General features: G+C 49.7%; 9 protein-coding genes across 9 annotated transcripts; 6 read left to right on the plus strand and 3 right to left on the minus strand.

The window, feature by feature from the left end:
- Positions 1 to 737: 737 nt before the first annotated feature.
- Positions 738 to 1,895, plus strand: N7518_007898 (ribosome biogenesis protein BRX1; the record flags this gene model as incomplete). Its single annotated transcript, XM_057188825.1, has 2 exons — positions 738 to 973; positions 1,046 to 1,895. The coding sequence occupies 2 exons, from the start codon at positions 738 to 740 to the stop codon at positions 1,893 to 1,895; spliced, it is 1,086 nt and encodes a 361-aa protein (XP_057040528.1).
- Positions 1,896 to 2,586: 691 nt separating this feature from the next.
- On the plus strand, positions 2,587 to 3,678 carry N7518_007899 (F-box protein; the record flags this gene model as incomplete). The annotated part of the gene is made up of 1 exon (XM_057188826.1): positions 2,587 to 3,678. One exon carries the CDS (start codon positions 2,587 to 2,589, stop codon positions 3,676 to 3,678), a length of 1,092 nt encoding a protein of 363 aa, XP_057040529.1.
- A 661-nt stretch (positions 3,679 to 4,339) lies between these two features.
- N7518_007900 (Rab family GTPase) lies at positions 4,340 to 5,248 on the minus strand (the record flags this gene model as incomplete). The annotated part of the gene is made up of 5 exons (XM_057188827.1): positions 4,340 to 4,464; positions 4,513 to 4,593; positions 4,643 to 5,032; positions 5,145 to 5,157; positions 5,228 to 5,248. 5 exons carry the CDS (start codon positions 5,246 to 5,248, stop codon positions 4,340 to 4,342), a joined length of 630 nt encoding a protein of 209 aa, XP_057040530.1.
- Positions 5,249 to 5,808: 560 nt separating this feature from the next.
- On the plus strand, positions 5,809 to 10,177 carry N7518_007901 (uncharacterized protein; the record flags this gene model as incomplete). The annotated part of the gene is made up of 6 exons (XM_057188828.1): positions 5,809 to 7,270; positions 7,483 to 7,786; positions 7,842 to 8,310; positions 8,364 to 9,167; positions 9,224 to 9,573; positions 9,631 to 10,177. The coding sequence occupies 6 exons, from the start codon at positions 5,809 to 5,811 to the stop codon at positions 10,175 to 10,177; spliced, it is 3,936 nt and encodes a 1,311-aa protein (XP_057040531.1).
- Positions 10,178 to 10,575: 398 nt separating this feature from the next.
- Positions 10,576 to 12,467, minus strand: N7518_007902 (putative ATP-dependent Clp protease; the record flags this gene model as incomplete). The annotated part of the gene is made up of 2 exons (XM_057188829.1): positions 10,576 to 11,972; positions 12,032 to 12,467. 2 exons carry the CDS (start codon positions 12,465 to 12,467, stop codon positions 10,576 to 10,578), a joined length of 1,833 nt encoding a protein of 610 aa, XP_057040532.1.
- An 884-nt stretch (positions 12,468 to 13,351) lies between these two features.
- Positions 13,352 to 13,937, minus strand: N7518_007903 (FAM207/SLX9 family protein; the record flags this gene model as incomplete). Its single annotated transcript, XM_057188830.1, has 2 exons — positions 13,352 to 13,889; positions 13,927 to 13,937. The coding sequence occupies 2 exons, from the start codon at positions 13,935 to 13,937 to the stop codon at positions 13,352 to 13,354; spliced, it is 549 nt and encodes a 182-aa protein (XP_057040533.1).
- Positions 13,938 to 14,430: 493 nt separating this feature from the next.
- Positions 14,431 to 15,804, plus strand: N7518_007904 (glycerol-3-phosphate dehydrogenase family protein; the record flags this gene model as incomplete). The annotated part of the gene is made up of 3 exons (XM_057188831.1): positions 14,431 to 14,492; positions 14,554 to 15,677; positions 15,749 to 15,804. The coding sequence occupies 3 exons, from the start codon at positions 14,431 to 14,433 to the stop codon at positions 15,802 to 15,804; spliced, it is 1,242 nt and encodes a 413-aa protein (XP_057040534.1).
- Positions 15,805 to 16,351: 547 nt separating this feature from the next.
- Positions 16,352 to 21,082, plus strand: N7518_007905 (putative glycogen debranching enzyme Gdb1; the record flags this gene model as incomplete). The annotated part of the gene is made up of 3 exons (XM_057188832.1): positions 16,352 to 16,569; positions 16,636 to 20,953; positions 21,014 to 21,082. The coding sequence occupies 3 exons, from the start codon at positions 16,352 to 16,354 to the stop codon at positions 21,080 to 21,082; spliced, it is 4,605 nt and encodes a 1,534-aa protein (XP_057040535.1).
- A 557-nt stretch (positions 21,083 to 21,639) lies between these two features.
- Positions 21,640 to 24,314, plus strand: N7518_007906 (putative DUF221 domain protein; the record flags this gene model as incomplete). The annotated part of the gene is made up of 4 exons (XM_057188833.1): positions 21,640 to 21,813; positions 21,869 to 22,033; positions 22,101 to 23,265; positions 23,320 to 24,314. 4 exons carry the CDS (start codon positions 21,640 to 21,642, stop codon positions 24,312 to 24,314), a joined length of 2,499 nt encoding a protein of 832 aa, XP_057040536.1.
- Between the last annotated feature and the right edge of the window lie 275 nt (positions 24,315 to 24,589).

Here is a 24,589-nt window from a genome sequence, read left to right on the forward strand (position 1 = left end):
CCTGGCTGATGATACGTGGTTAGGCTCAGCAAGAATCTACACAGAATGAGGTGAAAGACTTACTCCTCTTGAAACATAGTAGGGTAAACGCGCCGGGTACGCTATAGTAGGGGTCAGACAGCCGGCCGATTGATATTCAGGGGTTAGGAGTGGGAAAAATAGATCGGCGCGACAGACTAAGGGCGAATATACCTTATCTCGGGCTTAATAGTAGCAGATAAGCGGAAATAGACCAAGGGCAAGGGAAAACAATGCAGATGACTCGGAGGGCTGCAAAGAGGAGGCTAGTTCACGCTGGCGATTTAGGGGGTAGCGGAGCTCGGTGATCCGGATCAATGGCAAAAATGCCTCACTCGCAAGGCGCATACGAGGAACGGAGAGACAGGAAGAGTAGAAGGGCGAAAAACAACTAAAAGTTGAAGCGGCGACGAACAGGGCTTTATAGAAACACGCACGGCGATAGTAACGCGCAGGGAAGCGCTAAACCCGAAACGGCACGCTAAACCATTTTGCGTAATTCACCGTCACCGAATTATACGGAGTAAACCCCAGATGAATGTTTGGCAGGAAAACAGGGCGGTAAGCAACGGCAAATAAATTGGTAGCCCACATGGCACGTGACATAGCAAGGTTCAGGGCGGTGTAAACAAAAAATATTCTGCCATCAACTTTTTGATCTCGGCCTTCTTTTGCACGATCAATTTCAATTCCATTTTTTGACACAATCAACAGTCACCATGGCATCAGTCTACAAGAGTGTCTCAAAGAAGGCGGCTAGACAGCCCACTGAGGATATGTCCGACGAGGACATCCAGATGGAGGAGCTCCTCGATGCGGAAGACGACACCACCGATAGCGAAGAGGAAGAGTCCGACGATGGTGAGGCAGCTGAGGTTGTGAAGAAACAGCTTGCTTCTGGATTTATGCCCAAGACCCGGGTACTTATCTTGACCTCCAGAGGCGCTTCTTACCGGTATGAATATTGCGCCTTGAGATATACTAGAAGGATTTACTGATCTGATAATTTGTTTTTTTTTTTCTCTAGCCACCGACACCTCATGTCCGATATCTGCGGCCTCCTCCCTCATGCGCACAAAGAAACTAAGCTCGACACGAAAAAGAAGGCCGCTGGATACAACCTCCTCCTGAACTCTCTTGCCGACCTGCATTCGTGCAACGTTATCTTCTTCCTCGAGGCCAAGAAGAACGGCCAGGATCTTTATCTCTGGCTTTCACGCCCTCCTAATGGTCCCACTATTAAGTTCCACCTCAACAACTTGCACACAATGGGCGAGCTCGGCGCTGGATTTGCAGGGAATTGCTTGAAGGGCGGCCGCGGCTTGGTCGTGTTTGATCGCTCCTTCGACGAGCAAGGTCCAGATATGGGCGCTCCCGGTAGCGAATACCGTGCGCTTGTTCGGGAGATGCTGCGCGGAGTCTTCTGTGTGCCCAAACGCGGTGTCAGAGGCATGAAGCCATTCGTCGACCGCATCATTGGTATCTTTGGAGTGGACGGCAAGATCTGGATTCGCGTCTATGAGATCCGCGAGTCTGAGGCTGGCAAGAAAAAGGACGGGGAAGAGACTATCAAGCCTGTACCGAAGAGCAAGGACAACGCCCTGCCCGAGGTTTCTCTAGTCGAGATTGGCCCCCGGTTCGTTCTGACCCCCATTGTGATTCTCGAAGGCAGCTTTGGTGGACCCGTCATCTACGAGAACAAGGAGTACGTCAGCCCCAACCAAGTCCGTAGCGACATCCGACAGGGCAAGGCTGGCCGTTACTCCCAGCGCCGAGACGGCCAGACTGATCGGGTGGCCAAGCGCTCCGATCTAGGACTGTCCGAGAACTCTGTGCGGAAGGTGGATGCGTTGGACACAAGGAAGCTGTTTGCATAGGGGGGTTGTTTTTTTGTTTCGTCGTGCTATTTCTAGACTTGATATCCCTCGGGATGATGTTTCGACTACATGTGTATATTTGATGCGACGCTTTTCATCATGGTCCGTTAAGGCGTCGGGGCAAAGTCTCATCCTGGTTAATTTCAAAAGTTGATTATTTTTATCTGTTCCTCGTTTTGGGTTGTTTCATTACTGTCTAGAGAGCTTTTTCTTCAGAATAACTGGAAGGCAGGTTGGTTGAAGAACGCAAGGGGCAACATTAGCTAAGCGTCATATAAAGCATTCCCTCGCCATTGCCCAGCCCAATCTCTCTTTGCCTCCTGATACCATCTATCATGGCATCATTTTTGGTGGTTAGCCCTACATGGCTACAAGGAGCTTGCTCTTCCAATATGTTTACTCTTGATCCCACGCTGTCTCTTCCTCCTGTTAGCCCCAACGGCGGGGTCTATATCCAATAGGCCCACCCACCGTACGCGCGACAAGTACACGAGTGTTGATCGCATCAATTCGTGACTTAAATTTGATTCATACATAAATCCTCGAAGATTGACCATCTATCTTCTTTCAAATTACCTGGTAACTACAAATAACAACCCCTGAGCAGGTATATGATCACTTATTGACCCTTTAACTATGAGTCACTCTAACGGTATTCTTCTTTACAGAAACTACATACCATATTTCCATTATGCGAATCGATCATCTTGCGACGGAGCTTCTACTCCACATATTTCGCTCATGCGACTCAATCTCCGATGTCTTGAATTTATCAATCACCTGCCATCGACTTCACCGCATCCTCAACTCAACAAGCAAACTGTATATCCTAGCCAGTGTCGCGGAGACCGAATATGGTCCCCTTGACGATGTCATTCAAGTGGTGACGCAAAACGAGAGCCAGGCCGCTCATCTTATCCGACATGCGCCGATGTCTGATTCCCTTCTGAAACAAGTCATTCAGCTCGGTCTGGTGGCACGAAAATGGGAGACGATCTACCCGTTCAAGAAATGGAAGCTAGACTTCGAGAATCGTCGCTCGCTCACTGACGAAGAGCGATTACGCCTACGCCGCGCAGTATACCGGTTATGGCTGTATCACAGTGCATTCCATTCTGGTGTTTATGATCGCCATTCTCGTAGTCTTCGCCATGTGATATTGGAGCGCGCTCAGTTGCTCCACAACTGGTCCACCCAAGAGCTGGCCGAGATTGAGGATTTGCGCCTCGTCATGGGTGATATTGTTCAGAATCACATATGTCCTAGTAATGGGACTATCCAACGCAAATTCCGCAAGCGTTATCCAGACAGCAGCCAGCAACTCTCGTTCAATATCCATCTCAATTATCCACCGCTTTCAACTACTTCTATGTCCTCCCATGGTCACTCCTTGCTTCAGAATGGCCCTGATACCTCGATTCAACAATTCTTCCACACGGCTCACCCAAGAAATTATGCCGAGTCGCCAGCCAAATTTAGGTCTCGGTTTCGCAATGATCTTTCTCATGATCCGGGGTATGAAGGTTGGGGTGACGAGATCCCACATTACTATATTATGCAGGACATGCTGAAGCTCGATCCTGGTCAGATATTATGGTTGCGCGACCATGCTTTGCTGAAGGAACAAGTAGAGGAGTACGTCTGGTCCCTAGGGGAATGGTTCCGCAACAACGGTGAAACGTTTGGTGACACCCTGGAATATGTCATGAATGAACGTGGGCTCGAGCTTGGAGAATTTAGATCTGCAGTGGCTGGTCGTGACATGGGCATTATCCTAAACTAGATTTGTTTGTCGACTTTTTGAAATTATCGAAATACATACGTGTGCGAAGGCTTTGATTTTTCTTTGCAGAACTCCAGGAAATATTCGAAATACATGAAGCCCCTCGTTGTAAATCATAAATAATACCTCTTCTAGCGAACGTTGTCCGTCTTGTAGTGGACACTGGCCCGGAGAGGTAAATTGCCCTGTGGAGCACGTGAACCGTAATGACGGGCATCGCCACTGTTCTCTTCGAAGGTTGTTGGTATTGCATGACTACAACATTGTACAATTACACTAAAATGGGTGGAATGAATATACGAATTTGAGAATTTCCATACAAAAGCCACGCAGCCGCAATGTTAGACGCCCAGCCAAGCTGTGTTCACCATCGTAGAAACATATCAAGCGAACAGAAAAAAAGGGGATCAATTTCGTTGAGGATCACTGGGAAAACGAGCAAAAAAAAAAGGACTGAAGAAGGGGAATCCAGCAGCCGGTAACATCGATTTGGGTAGACCCCTATCTTCCCGTGGGGTTTCTCTAACAGATCCCGCCTGTGTATCATCTTTGTAGCAGTCAAATTTCAGACTCCAACACAGATACAGATCAAGACCATCTCAATGTCACATCGCAAAAGAAGAGTCATGGCAGTCGCTGTTTCGTCCTTGCGAAGGGTAATCTAGCAGCAGCCCGGCTTCTGCTCGCTGTCTTGCTTGCTGGGGTCGATAACGGGACGGCGGTCGAGGACCTGCTGGCCACCCTCTCCGGAGTCGAGAGCCTTGCTAGAAACGATGCGGTAGATTTCTGTCGAATTAGCATGTTATACTTTATTCCAAGGAATCGACAACCAACCTGTAAGGATATTCTGGAAAGCTAGCTCAACATTGCTGGCATCAAGCGCGGAAGTCTCGATGAATGAAAGATTGTTCTCGCCTACTGAATGTCAGCGCCACACAAAGAAAGTGATTTCCGGGAAACGTACTTGCGAATTGCTTGGCCTCCTCTGTTGGGACCGCGCGCAGGTGGCGCAAATCGCTCTTGTTACCAACGAGCATGATGACAATGTTCGAATCGGCGTGGTCACGTAGCTCCTTCAACCAGCGGTTGACATTCTCGTAGGTCTGGTGCTTGCTAATATCGTAAACGAGGAGGGCGCCGACAGCGCCACGGTAGTAGGCAGAAGTAATCGCACGGTAGCGCTCCTGACCAGCGGTATCCCAAATTTGTGCCTTGATTGTCTTCGAGTCGACTTGAATGGACCGGGTCGCGAACTCCACACCGATCGTTGACTTGGAGTCTAGGTTGAATTCGTTGCGGGTGAAACGACTCAAGAGGTTGGATTTACCAACACCAGAGTCTCCAATAAGCACCACTATTCACTCCACAATACCTCCGCAGTCAGTCTAAGGATCTTTTGAAATGGGGCAAAGGGGGGATGGTGGGATAAGACGAGGGCGGGCCTCAGCGTAAAGTGGCGAGGTTACCTTTGAAGAGGAACTGTAGAGGATATCATCATCAGCATATAGTTCTGAGACATGGAGGAACTCGTGGTCGCAAATCAACTCACGTCATATTCGTCGTTGGCCATTTTGAATGTGATCGAGCTAGTAAAGCTCGAAAGGTAGTATCAAAGTACAGGTAAACGTGGCGGGCGAGTGAAGACTGAGATGTGTACTTGTGGCCTTGAGAGGGTGAAAGTCAGATACGTCAGTATTGATTTCGCAGCAGGCAGAAAGAAAACAAGGGGAGCGAACACACGGGAAGTAATAGAGAATCAGCAGGGGATAGTCAGTGATACCTGGGCCGAGTGTCTCTCCTTAATCGTGTCCACCCATTGTGGATTAGTGTGGAGATCACGTGGGTTGGCGTTTGGCGCGCGGGCGGTATCCTTTATCAATGGGCAGTAACTTATCAACTTTCTTGTTCTGACTCTTGCTCGCCTTACTTTTACTTCTGCTATTGTCTCTGTGGGATTATCCCTCTATCTTCATCAGATCCAATGAATATGAAATACGGTACGCATTCGCTCTCCCCGAAGCCCTGCAACTCAAAGTTTCAGCCCAAGTACTGTCTTGCTTGCACATTTGGCATGGGGCGTTGGACGCTGCACAATGAAGCATTTGTTGACTCGATTTCTAGGCTACTACCATGGCATCTGATTCTGAGATGAATGATGCCTCTGGAGTTGGTGATGCCGACTCTCTGGCGTCTACCGCCCAAAGTGAAGAGGAAGCGGAGTATTTCGTGAATGACATCCATGCGGAACGGAGGTTCTACGTAGAACCAGATTCTGAGGATGACGAAGGAATCTTTATTACTCAGTATTTGGTTGAGTGGGCTGGGTACAGCATGGACAGATGCAGTTGGGAGCCGAAGGAAATGTTTACTTCGGAAGAGACCCTAGATGGCTGGGAAGAGAAAAAGAAGCAAATCGCGGAGGGCAAGGTGACTCCCTTCAATCTCAAGTCGTGGGAGAAGCATATGAAGTTGTTGGAGAAGAAAACAGAAAAGCGAAAAGAAGAGCGAAGGCGCAAACGAGAGCAAAGGGCACGGCAGAAAAGCCTCCCTCAAGCTGAATCATCTCGACTGGCCAATCCCGATATCATAGATGCCCATGAGCCCGAACCACCTATTTCGTCTCACGGAGCTCCCAATCGCCTATCCGTGGATTCCACCGCTTCTTCGGCCTTGTTTGTTCCAGCTGAAACCCCACCACCATCAAAAAAAGTGGCTCGTCAATCGCTGCTACAAACAGCACCTCCTACTGGGACAACACCTAGGAACGAGCCTCCAAAACCAAGAACCTCCATTGCACAGACAGAAACAACCTCAAGCAAGCTTCCAAACTCGCGACTTTCCCAGCTTGCGAAAAGAATTACTGCCAAGTACAAACTCCCGGCGCGCCAGAAAAGCCCCCCACAAGCAGCAAAGCCAATATTGTCTTCTTTCGCCACAGGCCCAGGTGCCAAGCGCGCATACCGTGATAAGAAATGGGGCGAACGACCACCGGATTTGTCACAGATGGAGCTGATGAAGCCTTCTGAATTTCCACCAAGGATGAACATAGGCAGCACCATCTCAGTGGTTGGCCCATCTGTAACAAGTCCCAAATCCCTGGAAGCCCAAAATCAATCTGCTTCTGAGAATTCAGTCGGTTTGACCGGTCTACTAAAGACACATACTGGCCAAATAGACGATAAAGCTGCAAAGCAGCCACAGAAACATGTTCTTCTCGCACACTCGTCAGCCATGGCTCCTCCAGTGTCTCGCTCTTCAAACTTAGGCTCCACTGGGTCGGTTTCGTCGTCTGGCTTAGATCCAGAGAGACCTATTGGTTCTCTAGATTCCCTTCCGCCATCTACTCAGTCAAAGCCCATTCCGCAGACCAACCTCACCTATCCCGGTTCTGTAGATTCTATTGCCTCTACTTCCTCGTCGCCAGGTGAGGCTCCTTTGACGAATCCTGTCGGGCGGTCAACCTCCGCCCTTACTGCGCCCTCACTAGCTCCCCGTCCCTCACCACAGGCCAATATCAACACATCTACCTGTCCTCCGGCTTCGACTGGCTCGGTCCTCCCTCCGGTCATTCTATCTGGGGGCCGTGCAGAAGGTAATTCAGTGAAAGACGCTGGACTCTCGGGTTCCAGTCTTACTGTTATCTCGCCAGCCATTCCAACTAAGCCCCGTGCAATGGTCAATCTCGAGAGGGTTACTGAGAATCGAGACTCGCAGGACAGCCGCGAGACAGTCCAACAATATAGATCGAACTCCCCCAGGCAGCCTAATACCACAATAGTGGCTGATACCTATCGAGCGTCAGAGCTCTCTCGTCGGTCATCGCCCTCTCGATGGTCACCGCCCTATCGACGGCCACGGTCACCACTATCTCGCAGGTCACGGTCACCGCGCTCTCGGTGGTCACGGTCACCACCCTATCGGCGATCACGGTCACCGCCCTATCGACGGCCACGGTCACCACTATCTCGCAGGTCACGGTCACCGCGCTCTCGGTGGTCACGGTCACCACCCTATCGGCGATCACGGTCATCGCGCTCTCGATGGTCACGGTCACCATCTCGCAGGTCACCATCACCACCTTATCGGCGATCACGGTCACCGCCCCCCGGTTGGCCGTCAAGGTCTTCCCTCCGTAGTATGGGTGATAATTACACGCCTCGTAGCCCGTCTCCGAGTCATTATCGGCTTGCGTCAAAATCTTCAAACTCAACTGAGTTAGATGAAAATCCATCAGTCAATGCTCCAGCATTGGTTCCCACCGGGCCCAAAGCTAGACCATCGGCTCAACCTAGTCTTTCCATCGCTCCATTGATTCCCACCGGGCCCAAAGCTAGACCACCAGCTCAACCCGGTCTTTCCATCGCTCCATTGGCTCCAAGGATGCCGGTTCGTGCTTATCGGCCGTCCACTTGCATTAAGATTGGTAAATACTGGTGCGTCAAGGGAGACGCTCTTGTTAACATGTTTATGGGACCCGACCGGAAATTCCTCGGTGCTTTCAGATTATGCGGCATCCGTACGGATATCCAGAAATCTCTAGTCATGACCAAGAACCCGAAAACAAAGCAGGTTGAAGTTTGGTTTAGACACCTATGCACAGTCGGGGAGTACGAGAGACTGTGCGAATCTAGTGTCAGTACCAGATCTGTATATTGTCCCTTATATAATGCTAACATTGGCTATAGGCGACAAATTCTGTATTGAGTACAGGTTGGGTCGAGGGCTTCAGCGACACCAACGAAAATTTGTTTCATCTAGCAGAGAATCTGCGAAAGGACGACCTCATTGCCATCCACTATCCTCCGAGGAGAAGAAACGGAAACGGACCGGCAATTGTATTGGTTTCTTGGTCATACGGGTCACAGGAATTCAAGTTTCCACATCCTGATGATGAAGTGCCACCTGGCATTCCTCTACTCGTTGCCGCTCGCACTATGCTCGCACCGATCGAAGTTCTCTGGTCAAATGGACCTGACCAGCCTCACGAAAGACCGCATGGCTTTTTGCCAAATACATCGCTTTCACTGCGCGTCAAGGCGCCTAGGGATGATGGCCTAGAGTCTGGCAGTCCCCCAAGACGGTCGGACTTCCACCGTGATATAACAATGAGTGGATCCGTGCACTCGCGGGAGACGCTGGCCCCAGCGCTGCCCCAAAGCCTTCCGCCCGCAAGTGAACTCAAGGATAATTCAATGTGCGCTATCCCTCACCCACAAGATGACCAAGCCGCTCGAGCGGTTCAAGCGGTTGAAGATTTCATGAAAGCCCACAAAATCAATGTGGAAGAACTTGCGACAATCGAGGAAGGTGGGAAACTATCAAAGGCAGATATTTTCTATTTGCACTTTCCCCTAGGCAATGAAGAAATACAAAAGGAACTGCAGCTTCTTCAGGTACACTTGAAGTACCATGAGAAGATTCTTTTCACAAGCAACAGCCCTGGAGATTGGGCAAAATTTGTGCACAACAGCAGACAGGGTGTAGCCATAGTATGTGATCGATATTTTTACACGTTCACAATTGTCAGACAACTAATCAAGAGCAGTTTCACGAATCATTCGTTGGATACGATACTTTGCAGCCTCCTCTCAATTCTGTGCTTCCTGCCCACTCGTTCAATTTCTGGATGGTTCGCATTCAGAGACCACTCGAATTAGTTGATCCCCGGTATTGTTCACCTAGTGACCACCGTCTACGTATCTTTCCGTATGGCGGTGTCATACTTCTCACTGAAGATGTGTTGACAGACCTAAAAGGGGTGGCGGTCACTCTGCAATGGATTCGGAATGCAAATAAGCACAAACGGAAATCTTGGACGTTAATGTTCCCCCCCAGGATACTTGAATGGATCGAAATGAGACTCGGTAACGAAAATCACTCGCAAGATCATGGACTGTATGTCATACCTTTCTACCGTTGTTTAGCTCAAGCTTCTAACTAACCTGAATGTAGCCTGCTGCTCATCTACACGTTGATCATCAAGAACAACGTTACGGATCCTCGCGCAGCTTTGTTTGATAAAGCCAGTCTACATCACAACTCAAGAAGCAACGTTATCGCACCCTCTCTGGATGAATACGGTACTCGCACAGAGCACCACGACCTCAGAATCAAGGACAAAGTTGAACGCGATGCAGATCATCTGATAGAATTCTTCGCAGGGTGGTCATTGATTAACATACCACGCTTCCGCAACTTCGTCGCTGTCACATCACTCAGTGCTCCCACTGGGGCACGATGGGACAAGTGGGGTCATATGACTGTCATGCGAGGTGGTTTCGGCCATTTCTTTAAACGGTTCAAAATAGATTCATTGACCCTCATGGCCTACCTGTCGGGTCCCAAGCTGCAGCCTTCTAGCCAAGCAACTACCCCGGTGGCCATGAGCACACCCCAGACGCCGAATTGGACATCTCACAACTCCAACGCCTCTATTCAATCGACCCTCACAGGCAGCAACGGCAATGGCACGAAAAAGTACCCTGCTCCCTACAAGTGATTCTTGTCAAGTTCCGATCAAAGCAGGGTACTCCAAACATCCGCATGGTTGCTCTCATATTCTCTTCTTGTACAATCTTTTATGATACCCCGGTTGCTTTATTCTTGTTGTACTATGCCTAGAAAGCCATGAGGCCATGAAATGAACCCAAACTTTTGTGAAAAGTTTCATAGGAGACTTGTACTCATATATAGTAATTCCATTCAAAATTGAGATCCAACGTTCGATCAGTAATGAAAGACCTATCGTACGAACGTATGGAGCTTCTAAAGGTATTGCTTTGCTGAACTGCACGCTAATTGCCGCCAATGCAACTGGGATACGAAGAAAAAACACCCGGAAATGTATAAATACATAGTCACCGGGGGGTGAGATGAAAGCATACCATTTATTTACACTTAACCAGTTGCTCGATTCTGGTCCTGGGAGTTCGACGCATTGGAGCCATCCGCATCATCTTGCGTTTTACTCTTTTGATCCTGGTCTTTCTTTTCTCCGCGAGTCTTTGCTTCCCACTGACTTTCCTCGGCGGAAATTAAAGCATGGAAACGACCGCCCTGTCCACGGGCAAGGTAGATGGGCTGTTCCTTACGGTCTGCCACGGCCTCGGTCACGAGGACGAATTTCACACTCGAGCCGGGCGCTTCGAACATAGCGTCACTGAGAATGGTCTCCATCTCAGTTCGCAGCGCGCGTGCACCGGTGCCCATTGTGAAGGCATTGCCGGCGACTTTGTGGAGTGCCGGTGTGGTGAAGCGCAGCTCGATACCCGAGAGGGAGAATAGGGTCGTGTATTGGGCTAGAAGGGAGTTGCGGGGTTCGGTTAGGATGCGCATAAGTAAGGATTGAGACAGTGCAGAGAGAGCGGCGGTAACGGGAATTCTGCCGATCAGCTCTGGGATGAAGCCGTAGCTTTGCAAGTCTGAGGGTGTTAACAGGTCGAGTGCGTTGAAATAGGTTGGCTCGGCGCCAGAACCGGCTGGCGATGTAGAGGAGAAGAAGGGGAGGTGCTTCTTGTATAGTGCTTCTTCCTCAGATCCCGGAAGGATTGGAAGTGGCTGGTTGGTAGAGATATTTGGCGAGCCAGGGAAATCATTAGTGTTTGAGGTGGTCCGAACTGGTTGACCAAACCCTATGGATCCACGGGATATTCGGTCCATGATGGCTTTGTGCAGTCCAACGAACGCGCCAGAGAACACGAACAAAATGTTGTCCGTGCGCACATTGTACACTTCTCCCTTGGCGGCTGGGTTGGGGTTGTTGGGTTGAAATGACCCATTCCCCAGAGGACTGTTGGAGGGATAGCTATTCGGGGCATTCGTTGCGCGGGGATTCTTCTCTGGCTTAGCCTGGACCTGCACGGTTGTGCCTTCAATGATCTTGAGAAGCGCCTGCTGTACTCCTTCGCCACCGACATCTTTGCCATGACTGACCTTTGCAGCTGCAATTTTGTCCACCTCGTCAAGAACAATAATCCCACGCTCTGCTTGCTCAACGTTGTAGTCTGCAGCTGCCAAAAGTCGGTGAACACACACTTCGGCGTCCTCTCCGATGTAACCGGCTTGTGTGAACACAGTGCAGTCGGAGATGCTGAAAGGCACAGAAAGCACCCGAGCGAGAGTCTTTGCCATAAGTGTCTTTCCTACACCAGATGGACCAAGCAACAAAATATTGGACTTTTCAAGCTGTAGCGGCGACGTATCGGCGAAATCTGCTTGGTCCAAGGGGGTGTCTGGGCGGGATTTGGGGGCTTGAGGTATTGTAGCAGTCTTGCGCACGCCTGCAATGTCATCTGCTGTATCGAAGAATCAATCAGAAAATGAGCGATAACACAAAACTCAATAGGTGATATACCGTCTAAGGGATGAATCTCGAGTGCTTCCCTCCGCTGACGCCTTGCGAGAGCCTCGGCTGCTTCTTCCTCCCGGCGCACTAACTCTTGCACGCGCTGGTAGTGATTATACACGGCGACACTGAGCACTTTCTTTGCACGATCCTGACCGACCACATATTGATCAAGATATTGCTTTAAGACTTTCGGTGTGATGCGGGGAGCGCCGAAGGCCGGGGTCGATCCTAATGGCCCCGGAGTAGGACCTCCAGTCTCGTAGCTCCCAGTAAATGGTTGTGTTGTAAATTCTGACCGGTTAAATTGAGACGATGTGGGAAATGTGTTGGAGCTAGACAGTTGGCGTGTTGACCGGCTGTATGATTGAGGAAGCCGACACCGGACAATGTCACGACGAGCCAAGGTCGCCGCGAGGCGAGGATGTAAGTGCCGCCACAGCATTGCTGGGCGCCAGTGGATCACAGGCGGTTTATAAGAAGTGGATAGAGAACCTTAAAGTCACAAGGTAAGGGAAGGATCTCGGGAGAATTGGAGAGCGATGGATTAGATACCGGATAGTTAGCCTTCCCCGCAGGTGATCTTATCTGATGAGTCATCGGGCCGATGAAGATGCCGGGTGGACCGGCAGGTAAATTCAAAGACAATAACGATGTATCGAGTATGCCGATAGAGCGATTGCTTTATTTGATGCTCGAAGCCTAAGATATGTTGTATGCTTCATGTAATCTTGAAGGTCCTATTACTAGAAGAGCAACCCCCGGGCAACTGATCCATAATTTACTATATTAAGATTGGGAGATAACTCTTGTACCGGTGACGAATTACGGCACGTCCCTTGAACAAACGGTGTGGGTGGTAACTATGGATGGAATTGTGCTTGATAACATAAGCTGGTTAGTTCAAACCATAGCTTTCAATATTTCAGCTGTTGGAAATTTGATTCTGATTCATGCGAGTGGAAAGACAGTAATTTAGTAAGATAAATACATGGGTATTTGATTATTGGTCTCTAATATCGAGGGCTGTTCGATGGCGTCCGTGGCCCCAGAAGGCGTTGAATGCCCCCAGGGATATAGGAGCTTGAACCGCAAAACCTTCTTGGGACCGTAGATTTCACCGTTCAGATCCTATAGAAGCAAGTGGTCCGATCGTGTTTTGGTTGAGCGTCGTACACTCCAGTTTATTTGCCTAAACTCAACCTTTAGCATTGTCCTTAGATTGTCATTGCCAGAATTCACTTGTTAGACAGATATTCACTGCCAGCAGCAGCAACCGGAGTCGTGGTTCAATCACCGAGAATCTTTTTATTTTCATCCTAGCCACCCTTATTTATTCGTCTTGAACACAGGCTGCTGTTCCATCGTCTGTGAGATGAAGTTACGGAGCGCCGACCACCGACTGGCCGTCGGGTTTGACTCGGTACTCGCCTCGCCATTGTTGGCAGCCGGAGCTGATGTGATGTTGGACATCTCGGTCAGGTTCTTGTTGAAACGGTCGCGCTCCAATCTTTCCATTTTTTCCCGGCGCTTCAGGGCGCCTGGCTTGTGTCTCAGGGTCTTCTGCTTGATGACATTCACTTGACTGGCGGCATCGTTGGATTCTTCAGCTTCGGGCAAGGCATCGGCCAAAGATTCGAGGTTGGCGACGAGTTTTTTTGATGCTCGTCGACGCTTGGGGGTCTTTTGAGAGTTTTTCTCGATCTTAGACACGAGGGCAGCATGCTTGATCTGACGCTTATCCCTCTTGCTCGTGCGAAATTCGTCACCAAAGACACTAGGTTTGGCTATCGCACCTCTGCCCGAGGCAGTTTTCGTCATTGATTTGCGAATGGGGGCCTGTGAAGATAGAACGATAATTAACCGGCTGAAAGTGGAACAAGATAAGTAATAATGCATCTTACCATGTTGACATGTGAGATCTACAGCGGGGAGTTAACGAAAAGACGAAATTGCGACGGGAAAAGCGAAACCCCGTCGACTCCAATTGTTCACCGCCCGCATCCACTCTCCCCACTCCTTTTCCCAGGAACTCAACGCTGTTTGGCTCTCTCCTCAACTAATTAGTTCATGTGTGTGTCAAAGGCGAAAACAAAAAGTTATGCGCTAAATTGCCATCTCCGAAGTCGACTTTGCGTGTGACATCAGAAGTTTGTGATCAGAAGGCAATAATCCCGAAACAGGTTGGAATTACCGGGGTCCCAACGATAACTTGTATGGATATTCGTCTCAACCTACGTCGGATCTGCGTTCCTCACACCTCTATCGCCCTATTTCGACCTCGGTCAGCCCGGTTCCAGACCCGATTCATTATTTCACCCCGTTTGCCCCCGCCGGCCTCTTCTTTGCCTTTTAAACCCTTCTCCAGACCACTTTCCCACAGATCAATTATTTCTCCTACACGCATCATGGGTTCTACAGCTCCTCATCAGCGCAAGCACAAGATCACGGTGGTGGGCTCCGGTAACTGGTAAGAGATTAGTCTTCAAAAAGGGCTGTGGATTTGTGCTAATTGTGTGCTTCCTCGATAGGGGCTGCGCCATCGCTAAGATCGTTGCCGAAAACGCGGCCGGAAACCCCAATCTCTTCGAGGAGAAGGTGGAGATGTGGGTATTCGAGGAAAATGTCGAGGTTCCGAAGACTTCTAAGAACTATAATACCTCACTCGCCGGCCCTCAGAAATTGACTGAGGTGATCAACAAGGTCCATGAGAATGTCAAGTACCTCCCAGGAATCCAGTTGCCAGTCAACCTCCACGCCAATCCGTCCCTAGAGGATGCGGTGAAGGACAGCACGATTCTCATCTTCAACCTGCCCCATCAGTTTATTATCAAGACCTGCGAGCAAATCAAGGGCAAGATTCTCCCCTACGCTCGTGGCATCTCTTGCATCAAGGGTGTGGACGTCAACAGTACAGGTATCCACCTCTTCTCGGAGACCATTGGCAGAATCCTGGGCATTTATTGCGGTGCCCTGTCTGGTGCAAACATCGCCGGTGAGGTCGCCCAAGAGAAGTGGTCCGAGACCAGCATCGCCTATGACCCCCCACACTTGGACTCCCAGGCCCCCACTCCCGAGCGGTCGCCTTCTTCCTCCACAACCAACTTGGTGGAGTTCCAGCACAAGGATACCACGGGTCAAATCTCGGAGGTCAAGTTGCAGGCCCTGCCGTCAGCATACCCTCCTGTGGACCACCTCGTGCTGAAAACACTCTTCCACCGCCCTTACTTCCACGTGCGTGTTGTCAACGATGTCGCCGGTGTGTCTATCAGTGGCGCTCTTAAGAACATTGTTGCTCTGGCCGCTGGCTGGGTTGTCGGCATGGGATGGGGTGATAACGCCAAGGCGGCTATCATGCGCGTGGGCTTGATGGAAATGGTCAAGTTTGGAGACACATTCTTTAGCGCCACGATTGACAACCGCACCTTCACCGATGAGAGTGCCGGTGTGGCAGACTTGATCACCAGCGCCAGCAGCGGTCGTAACTTCCGGTGTGCCAAGTACAGCGTTGAGCGCAATCAGCCTATCGAGGAGATCGAGAGGACTGAGCTCAACGGCCAGAAGTTGCAAGGTACTTCTACTGCTATAGAAGTCAACAGTTTCCTGCGGACACAAGGCATGGAGGATGAGTTCCCTCTGTTCACTGCTGTTTACCGTGAGTTTTTCTTTTTTTTTCATACTGTTCTTTTGACATGTGACGGCTCGATCCAAGCTAACATTGCACAGGTGTTTTGGAGGGGACCATGAAGGTCGAGGAGATTCCTTCTTATATTGAGCGGTAAAAAGCCCTTGAATGTCCTCTGCTTCTATGTTCATGTTACTTATCGAACCATTTGGTTCTCTCCAGCCCCCCTCACGCCCGAGCCCCAGTTTCTCCGTCACAAAATTCCAATGGTAAGGACAATGGCGCTCGATTCAATTCTGCACGATTATAATTACGGCTGGATTCGGCATTGGACATGGCGTGTATAGACTTTCATGACGTGTATTTATGAACTGCATGCGGGATTATTTACTAGACGATTTGAATCTTTAAAAGACTGTCAAAACAAGTGGATGCATATCGACGTAGATGGTGTTGATAGCTTACCAAGGAAAATGAGTGCATGATGTCATTCCCCGCGCGGTCTGAGCTTTCTCCAGGAACATATGAGGGGAACGCTGGGTCCTCTTGTCTTCCGACTTTTCCTTCCCTGCTTTTAAATTCTTTCCTTCTCTCCTTAAATATTCTCTATCCTCTTCACTATTGCAGTGACAGTAAGGCGAATCGTTTGAGATTCTCCTGTACTCTCACAATCCGTTGGGTTTAATCGTTATCAACCCGTCGCAATGGCCTCCCCACGTCAGGTCTACTTGCTTCCTTTGAAGGATGACGGTTCTCCAGACGTGCCCGGTGGGTACATTTACCTGGCCTCTCCGCCAGAATCCGGATATGTGCTTCGATTCATCATCGAGGGAACGAGCTCCATTTGCCGACAAGGCAGTCTCTGGGTGAATATTCCCGAGGAGGGAAAGCCCTTTGAACGTCAGTCATTCCGGGAGTTCAGGTAGATCATCCCAATTCTTCCTATATATTGTGTAAATTGAGAGTGCCAGTTGCTGAATAAAAGTAGACTGCAGCCCAACTTCAGTGAGAACATTCAGATCGATATTCCTGTGACATTCGCGGGCGCGTTTGCTTTCTATACAACATTTTCTCCGCTGCCAGAGTTCTCGGTCGACAAGGTGTCTACCCCGAAGCCGACGAAGACACCTGTTCACTACATTGATGTGTCGCCCAAACTTACCGTTCAGGGGAAAGATTTGCCGCTTAATGCACTCTCTATCTTCTCGGTAATCTCAAAGTTCATGGGTCAATATCCAACAGACTGGGATAGACACCTTCGTGGGATCGGTCAGCGGAACTACAACATGGTTCATTTCACACCCCTGATGAACCGTGGCTCGTCCAACTCGCCCTATAGTATTTTTGATCAATTAACATTCGATCCCGCATTTTTCCCTAATGGAGAAGATGATATCGCTACATTGGTTGCGAAGATGGAGAAAGACTATGGCCTTCTCACATTGACTGATGTGGTATGGAACCACACAGCTAATAACAGCAAGTGGCTGGAGGAGCATCCCGAGTCTGGTTACAGTGTGGAGACCGCGCCATGGCTGGAGTCAGCCCTCGAGCTAGACACGGCGCTTTTGAAATTCGGCGATAGCCTCAAGGACGCCGGTCTTCCGACAGAATTCAAAACGGAGCAGGATCTAGTGACTGTTATGAACGCTGCGCGCAAGGAAGCCATTGATGGAACTCGTCTATGGGAATTCTACGTTCTCGACGTAAAGAATGACGTTAAGAAGATTATAGACGAATGGATCAATGCAGACATCGATCCTGCGCTTGTCCAAAGCGGCGAGATGCAGCAGTTCAAACACTGGTCGCTCACGCAACAAGCCAATGTTCTCCGCGAGCTTGGAATTCCGACCGTTCAGCAGATTCGCGGACGTTTTGGCCGCGCCGTCGACCCAAAGTTCGGAGCAGTTGCTTTAAATGTGCTATTTGGAGATTACGATGAGGGCCACACCGACCTTGCTGAGGTTGAACACGCCCTGTCCCACATCCTCGATGAGGCCAACTTGCCATTCTACAAGGAGTATGATGCAGACGTCGATGCTATCATGGACCAACTGTTCAATCGTATCAAGTATCTCAGAATTGAGGATCATGGTCCCAAGATGGGTCCTGTCACCAAGGAAAGCCCATTGATCGAGACTTACTTTACCCGCCTTCCTCTTAATGATATCACGAAAAATCACGACCCTAAAGCCCTGGCTTTAGTCAATAACGGTTGGATCTGGAATGCCGACGCGATGAAAGATAATGCCGGGCCCGATTCCAGGGCCTACTTACGCCGCGAAGTTATTGTGTGGGGTGATTGTGTAAAACTTCGATACGGATCCTCTCCTGAAGATAATCCTTTCCTCTGGGACTATATGTCGCAGTATACCCGCCTCATGGCTAAGTACTTCAGTGGTTTCCGAATTGATAATTGCCATTCGACACCGCTAGCGGTTGCAGAACATTTGCTGGACGAAGCTCGTAAGGTTCGGCCTGACTTGACTGTGTTTGCGGAACTCTTCACAGGCTCAGAGGAGGCCGACTATGTCTTCGTCAAACGGTTGGGCATCAATGCTCTGATTCGGGAGGCCATGCAGGCTTGGAGCACAGAAGAGTTGAGTCGTCTTGTTCATCGTCATGGAGGTCAGCCGATCGGAAGCTTCGAGATGGATTTGCCTTCTGCCGGCAGTAGTCATGCTATTGCGTCAGCTAGGTCTCGCAAGAGTGGCGAAAAGATCACTCATATTCGGCCCTGTCCAGTGCCGGCCTTGTTCATGGACTGTACCCATGACAATGAGCTCCCTGCTCAGAAGCGCGACGCTCGAGACACTCTTCCAAATGCTGCACTTGTGGCAATGTGTGCCTCCGCGACTGGAAGTGTAATGGGCTACGATGAGGTGTATCCCAAACTCATTGATCTTGTCCATGAGACTCGACAATACACCTCTCACTCTTCCAATTCCGAGACTTTAGCCGTCGGGTCTGGAGAGGGTGGGATTGGTGGTGTCAAAAAGGTTCTGAATGAACTCCACACTATGATGGGAGTTGAAGGCTACGACGAAACTCACATTCATCACGATGGTGAATACATCACTGTGCACCGAGTCCACCCTAAAACCAGAAAGGGTATCTTCTTGGTCGCGCATACCGCATTCCCTGGCAATGAGAGTGGTGCGATTCTCGCCCCAACTCATATTGCCTGTACCAGTGCCAGGCATATCGGATCGTGGCAGCTTGAGGTTGATGCCAGTGATGAAACAAAGGCGAAGATCCTAGGCGATGACAAGTATTTGAAGGGTCTTCCCAGCCATACCCGGGATATAGAAGGTGCAGTGATCGAGCAAGACGACAAAGATCTCAAAATCTCCGTACTGGGTTCCCTTGTTCCCGGATCTATTGCTCTTTTCGAGACATGGATTCCCGGAGCAGATCATGCCAATGGATTTGAAAACAACCTCGCCGGTGGTGCAGACGACGCATTCTCTGAGCTCAGCTTGATTGATCTGAACTTTGTGCTATATCGGTGCGAAGCTGAAGAGAGAGATTCTAGCGACGGTCAGGACGGCATTTACAGCATTCCAAAGCTTGAACCTATGGTCTATGCTGGTCTTCAGGGTTGGTGGAGTATTCTTGAGGATATCATCAAGTATAACCAAATTGGCCACCCACTCTGCGATCACTTGCGAGAGGGTCAGTGGGCTTTGGATTACATCACTGGTCGCCTGGAGAGGGCGGCTACTAGGGAAGGATGTGTCGCCTTGAAAACTCCTGCTGCATGGCTTCGTGAGAAGTTCAACGCTGTCCGCGACTTGCCCAACTTCCTTTTCCCAAGGTATTTCGCAATCGTTCTGCAGGTTGCGTACAATGCTGCGTGGAAGAGGGGTATTCATCTCCTGGGAGAGAACGTGCGGCACGGCCAGGAATTCATTCATCAATTGGCTATGGTCAGCGTACAGCAAACTGGCTATGTGAAATCCGCATCCTTGTGGCCAACCAAGATGGTCCCCAGTCTTGCAGCCGGACTGCCTCATTTTGCAGTTGACTGGACAAGATGCTGGGGAAGAGATATTTTCATCTCTATCCGTGGCTTATTCCTTTGCACTCAACGCTTTGATGACGCTAAGGAGCATATTCTCGCTTTTGCAAGCGTAATCAAGCACGGCATGATTCCCAATCTGCTGAGCAGCGGAAAATTGCCACGATACAATTCTCGAGACTCTGTCTGGTTCTTCCTCCAAGCCATCCAGGATTTCACTGAAATGGCACCCAACGGCATTGATATCTTGCAAGAGAAGGTTCCAAGACGATTCTTGCCTTATGACGACACTTGGTTCCCCTTCGATGATTCTCGGGCATACTCTCAGTCTCCGACTCTTCTCGAATGCGTCCAGGAAGTTTTCCAAAGACATGCTTCTGGCATTTCTTTCAGAGAATACAACGCTGGTCCCGACCTTGATTGTCAGATGAAGCCTGAAGGTTTCCAGATCGACGTTAAGGTTGACTGGAAAACGGGTCTGATTTTCGGTGGCAATCAGGATAATTGTGGTACTTGGCAAGACAAGATGGGAGAAAGTACCAAGGCTGGAAACAAAGGTGTCCCTGGAACGCCCCGCGATGGTGCCGCTATCGAGATTACCGGTCTCGCCTACAGCGCTCTAGCGTGGGTGGCACGTCTGCATGAATCCAAGGCGTATCCCCATGAAGGCGTGGATATCTCCGATGGCAAGAAGATTACTTTTGCTGAATGGGCGCACAAAATCAAGGACAACTTCGAGCGGTGCTACTATGTTCCCCTTGATCCCAGTGAAGATAGTCAGTACGACGTGGACGCGAAAATCGTCAACCGCCGAGGAATCTACAAGGATTTGTACAAGTCTGGCAAGCCCTACGAAGACTACCAGCTCCGCTCCAACTTCCCCATCGCAATGTCAGTCGCTCGGGATCTATTCACGCCTGCAAAGGCTCTTATCGCTCTGTCAATTGCCGACTCCACAATCGTGGGCCCTGTGGGTATGGCGACACTGGATCCCTCCGATCTCAACTACCGTCCATACTACATCAACTCCGATGACTCCAATGACTTCGCGACTGCCAAGGGTCGCAATTACCATCAGGGTCCAGAGTGGGTCTGGCAACGTGGTTACTTCCTCCGTGCTCTATTGCATTTCGATCTCCTGCGCCGAAAGACACCCGGAGAACGGACTGAATGCTTCCAGCAAGTCACCCGACGACTCTATGGCTGCAAGAAGGCATTGCAAGAGAGTCCTTGGAAAGGGCTAACAGAATTGACGAACAAGACTGGGGAGTATTGTAATGATTCGGTAAGTTACTTTCGTTTCGATATATTTCTCATTTGTACAGGATACTAACGGAAAAAATAGTCACCCACCCAGTCCTGGTCCGCCGGATGTCTGCTTGACCTTTACTATGACGCATCGATGCATTCCTAAATTTGGATTGGGGCTTTTAGATAAACGATTGGATATTCCCCTGAACATATCGCATAATTAGATATCATGCATGAAAGATTTTCCCAGCTTTTGACTGGATTCATGGTTGCACCACGTCAGGCTGTGACACAAAATAGATCATCTATAAAACGCATTTCAAACCTGAGTCAATATAGATATACAATGCTGGCGTTGGTATGATCATGCAATCCCCGGATTATGCCCAGGGGTGCGTATAAATGATGACTCATCCATAGTTATGCAGCCGGCTCCGGAAGCCGTCATTGAAGGTTAAGGTTTGATGAACAGCAGAAAAAACAAAGGGGGAGACTCCCCATTTATTCACAATCTCCCTTCGAAAACCAAAACGAAGGACTCGACAATCGCGGCACCCAACAGAAATCGAATCGTCTCCAATATTTGACTATCCCATCCCCCTGACGTCAGTCATTTCAGTGGGCCCGCATGCCCTTGACGAACCATTAGCTCCGACAGCCCTCGCTCGTCGAAGCCACCACGGAAACCCGAAGTGCGGAGATCCCTTATAAAACATATTCATGTCTCTTACGGCATCAGCAGCCTGCGCTGCGTTGACATTGCTTGCCGACAAGCCCGATGACGGAAGCAAAAGGCCATGGCGTCCCAACGATCCTGTGAAAGAACAGCGCGATCTGTACACGCAGTTTGTAATTAGCTCTGCGCTTGGTCTCATCGCCTTTTTGACGTTTTGTGTAAGTATCTCTGTTACTGTGAGGTGTCGTCTATCACTGACTGCCTTGCTTATAGATTTTGCGACCAAAATGGACCGAGTTGTATGCTGCCCGACGACGACAAAGAAATGCTGCTTCGCAGTTACCTGAGCTTCCAGATACCCTTTTTGGCTGGATTCCCGTTCTTCATCGGATTACAGAAGAGGAGGTGCTGCAGTCTGCGGGCCTAGATGCATATGTGGTATGTTCGAATGCTTTAGCTTCTCCAGACAATGCATGGACACTTGCTGACTTGAGTCTCTGGGCAGTTCATGTCTTTCTTCAAATTTGCGATCCGATTTCTCTTGGCTGTTTTTATCTTCGCCGTTGCCATCATCCTCCCTATGCACTACAAATACACCGGCCAATATGGAGTTCCTGGCTGGGATAACGTCCCCGGCAATGATACCATGAGTTCACTTGGTGGAATCGAAAAAGAAAAGCCAGTTACAGACCCTGGATATCTGTGGATTTATGTACTGTTCGCATATGTCTTCAGTGGCTTGGCCATCTATATGCTTCTTGACGAGACAAAAGTAATCATTCGCACTCGGCAATCCTACCTCGGGAATCAGACAAGCACCACTGATCGCACCATTCGTCTGTCCGGTATCCCGAATGACTTGGGAACCGAAGATAAGATCAAAGAATTCGTGGAAGGCCTGCGAGTCGGCAAAGTGGATAGTATCACGGTGTGCCGAAAGTGGCGGGAGCTGGACGAATTGATCGACGAGAGAATGAAAGTCATCCGTGAACTTGAGAGAGCATGGACGAAACATATGGGATACAAACGACCAAAAAGCGATGGAAATACGTTGCCGCTGACGGAGCAACAGCCCCGTGATGCAGACGATGAACGGTCCGGGCTCCTGTCCGGACACGAGAATGAGCATATCTCGGAGTATTCGAATGAAAGACCCAAGACTCGCATCTGGTATGGTCCATTGAAGCTTCGTTTCCGGATGATCGATGCAATCGATTACTATGAGGAAAAGCTACGGAAGATTGATGAACATATCAAAAACGCCCGAGAGAAAGAATATCCTACTACCGAGATTGCATTCGTCACGATGGAGTCAATCGCCGCATCTCAAATGCTTGTTCAAGCAATCCTTGATCCACACCCAATGCAAATGTTCGCTCGACTTGCACCGGCGCCGGCAGATGTTATTTGGAAAAACACTTACTTGTCGCGTACTCGACGAATGGTTCAGTCATGGTCCATCACCATGGTCATTGGATTCCTCACCGTGTTTTGGTCTGTGCTCTTGGTTCCTATTGCCTCATTGCTGGAGCTGAAGACACTTGAGACGATTGTCCCTCGGCTGGCAGAATTCCTCCAGGAACATCCGATCGTCAAGTCGTTGGTTCAGACCGGATTGCCTACCCTCGCATTCTCGCTGTTGACAGTAGCTGTGCCTTATCTGTATGAGTGTAAGTTTTTGAACATACCCGTTCTGTAGTTCAAATCGCTAATTATCTTTGCAGGGCTCTCGAACAACCAAGGAATGGTGTCACGTGGGGATGTTCAGCTCTCCGTGATCTCCAAGAATTTCTTCTTCTCGTTCTTCAATTTGTTCCTTCTGTTCACTGTGTTTGGAACAGCGAGTGGCTTCTATGGGTTCTGGGAAAGTCTTCGGGATGCATTTAAAGATTCTACAACAATTGCCCTCGCATTGGCCAATTCCCTCGAAGGCCTGGCTCCATTCTATATCAACCTGTTGATTCTGCAGGGATTGGGCCTTTTCCCCTTCCGACTCCTCGAATTCGGAAGTGTCGCACTCTACCCCTTCCAATTCCTGTCAGCACGCACGCCACGGGAATATGCGGAGCTGTCAACTCCTCCCAAGTTCAGCTACGGTTTCTCCATCCCGCAAACCATCTTGATATTAGTTATCTGTGTGGTTTACAGTGTGTTCCCGAGCTCGTGGCTGATCTGCCTATTCGGGCTGATCTACTTCACAGTCGGCAAATTCATCTACAAATACCAACTGCTATATGCCATGGATCACCAGCAACATTCCACTGGCCGCGCGTGGCCGATGATTTGCAATCGCGTGTTTGTGGGGCTGTTGGTTCATCAGCTGGCCATGATTGGCGTTCTGGCTCTGCGCCGAGCTATCACCCGGTCGCTACTCCTGGTGCCACTTCTAGGCTTCACCGTTTGGTTTTCATACTGGTTTGGGCGTACATACGAGCCCCTGATGAAGTTCATTGCCCTCAAGAGTATCAATCGGGACCAGCCGGGTGGTGGCGACATCTCCCCCTCGCCTTCTTCGACCTTCTCACCGCCATCAGGCCTAGATCGCGATAGCTTTCCGATACGCATTGGCGGACATGACCTCGATTTGCGGCTGAGGAAGTACGTCAACCCGAGCTTGATTATCCCATTGGATGCTGCCTGGCTCCCTGGCCCCAACCCCGCTCGAGGCAACGGAAACGGTGCGTCCGCGCTGGACGTCCATCCGACACAGAGCGTTTGATCTCGCTGGTTGTGTAGGTTCGCCTGATCTACCCCTTGTGCCGTTTGTCAGTATACTCCTTTCCATTTCTGCATGTGTCTTTGACCCGTCATGTTTTACGATCTTGATACCTTGTTCGCATTTCACGATCTTGTTCTGATGTATTTTCATGGTTATGATATCCTTGTATGAAATGATTGTTTTCCTGTTGTGGGCCTGTCCCTCGTTATTCCCCTCCCGCGCAGTGATTGAGTTTGTTATTTAGTTTTCCAGTCCTCTCGTTTATGTGTTTGAGT

The sequence above is a fragment of the Penicillium psychrosexuale genome, assembly GCF_028828465.1.
Source record: "Penicillium psychrosexuale strain IBT 29551 chromosome Unknown utg000004l, whole genome shotgun sequence".
NCBI lineage: Eukaryota > Fungi > Ascomycota > Eurotiomycetes > Eurotiales > Aspergillaceae > Penicillium > Penicillium psychrosexuale.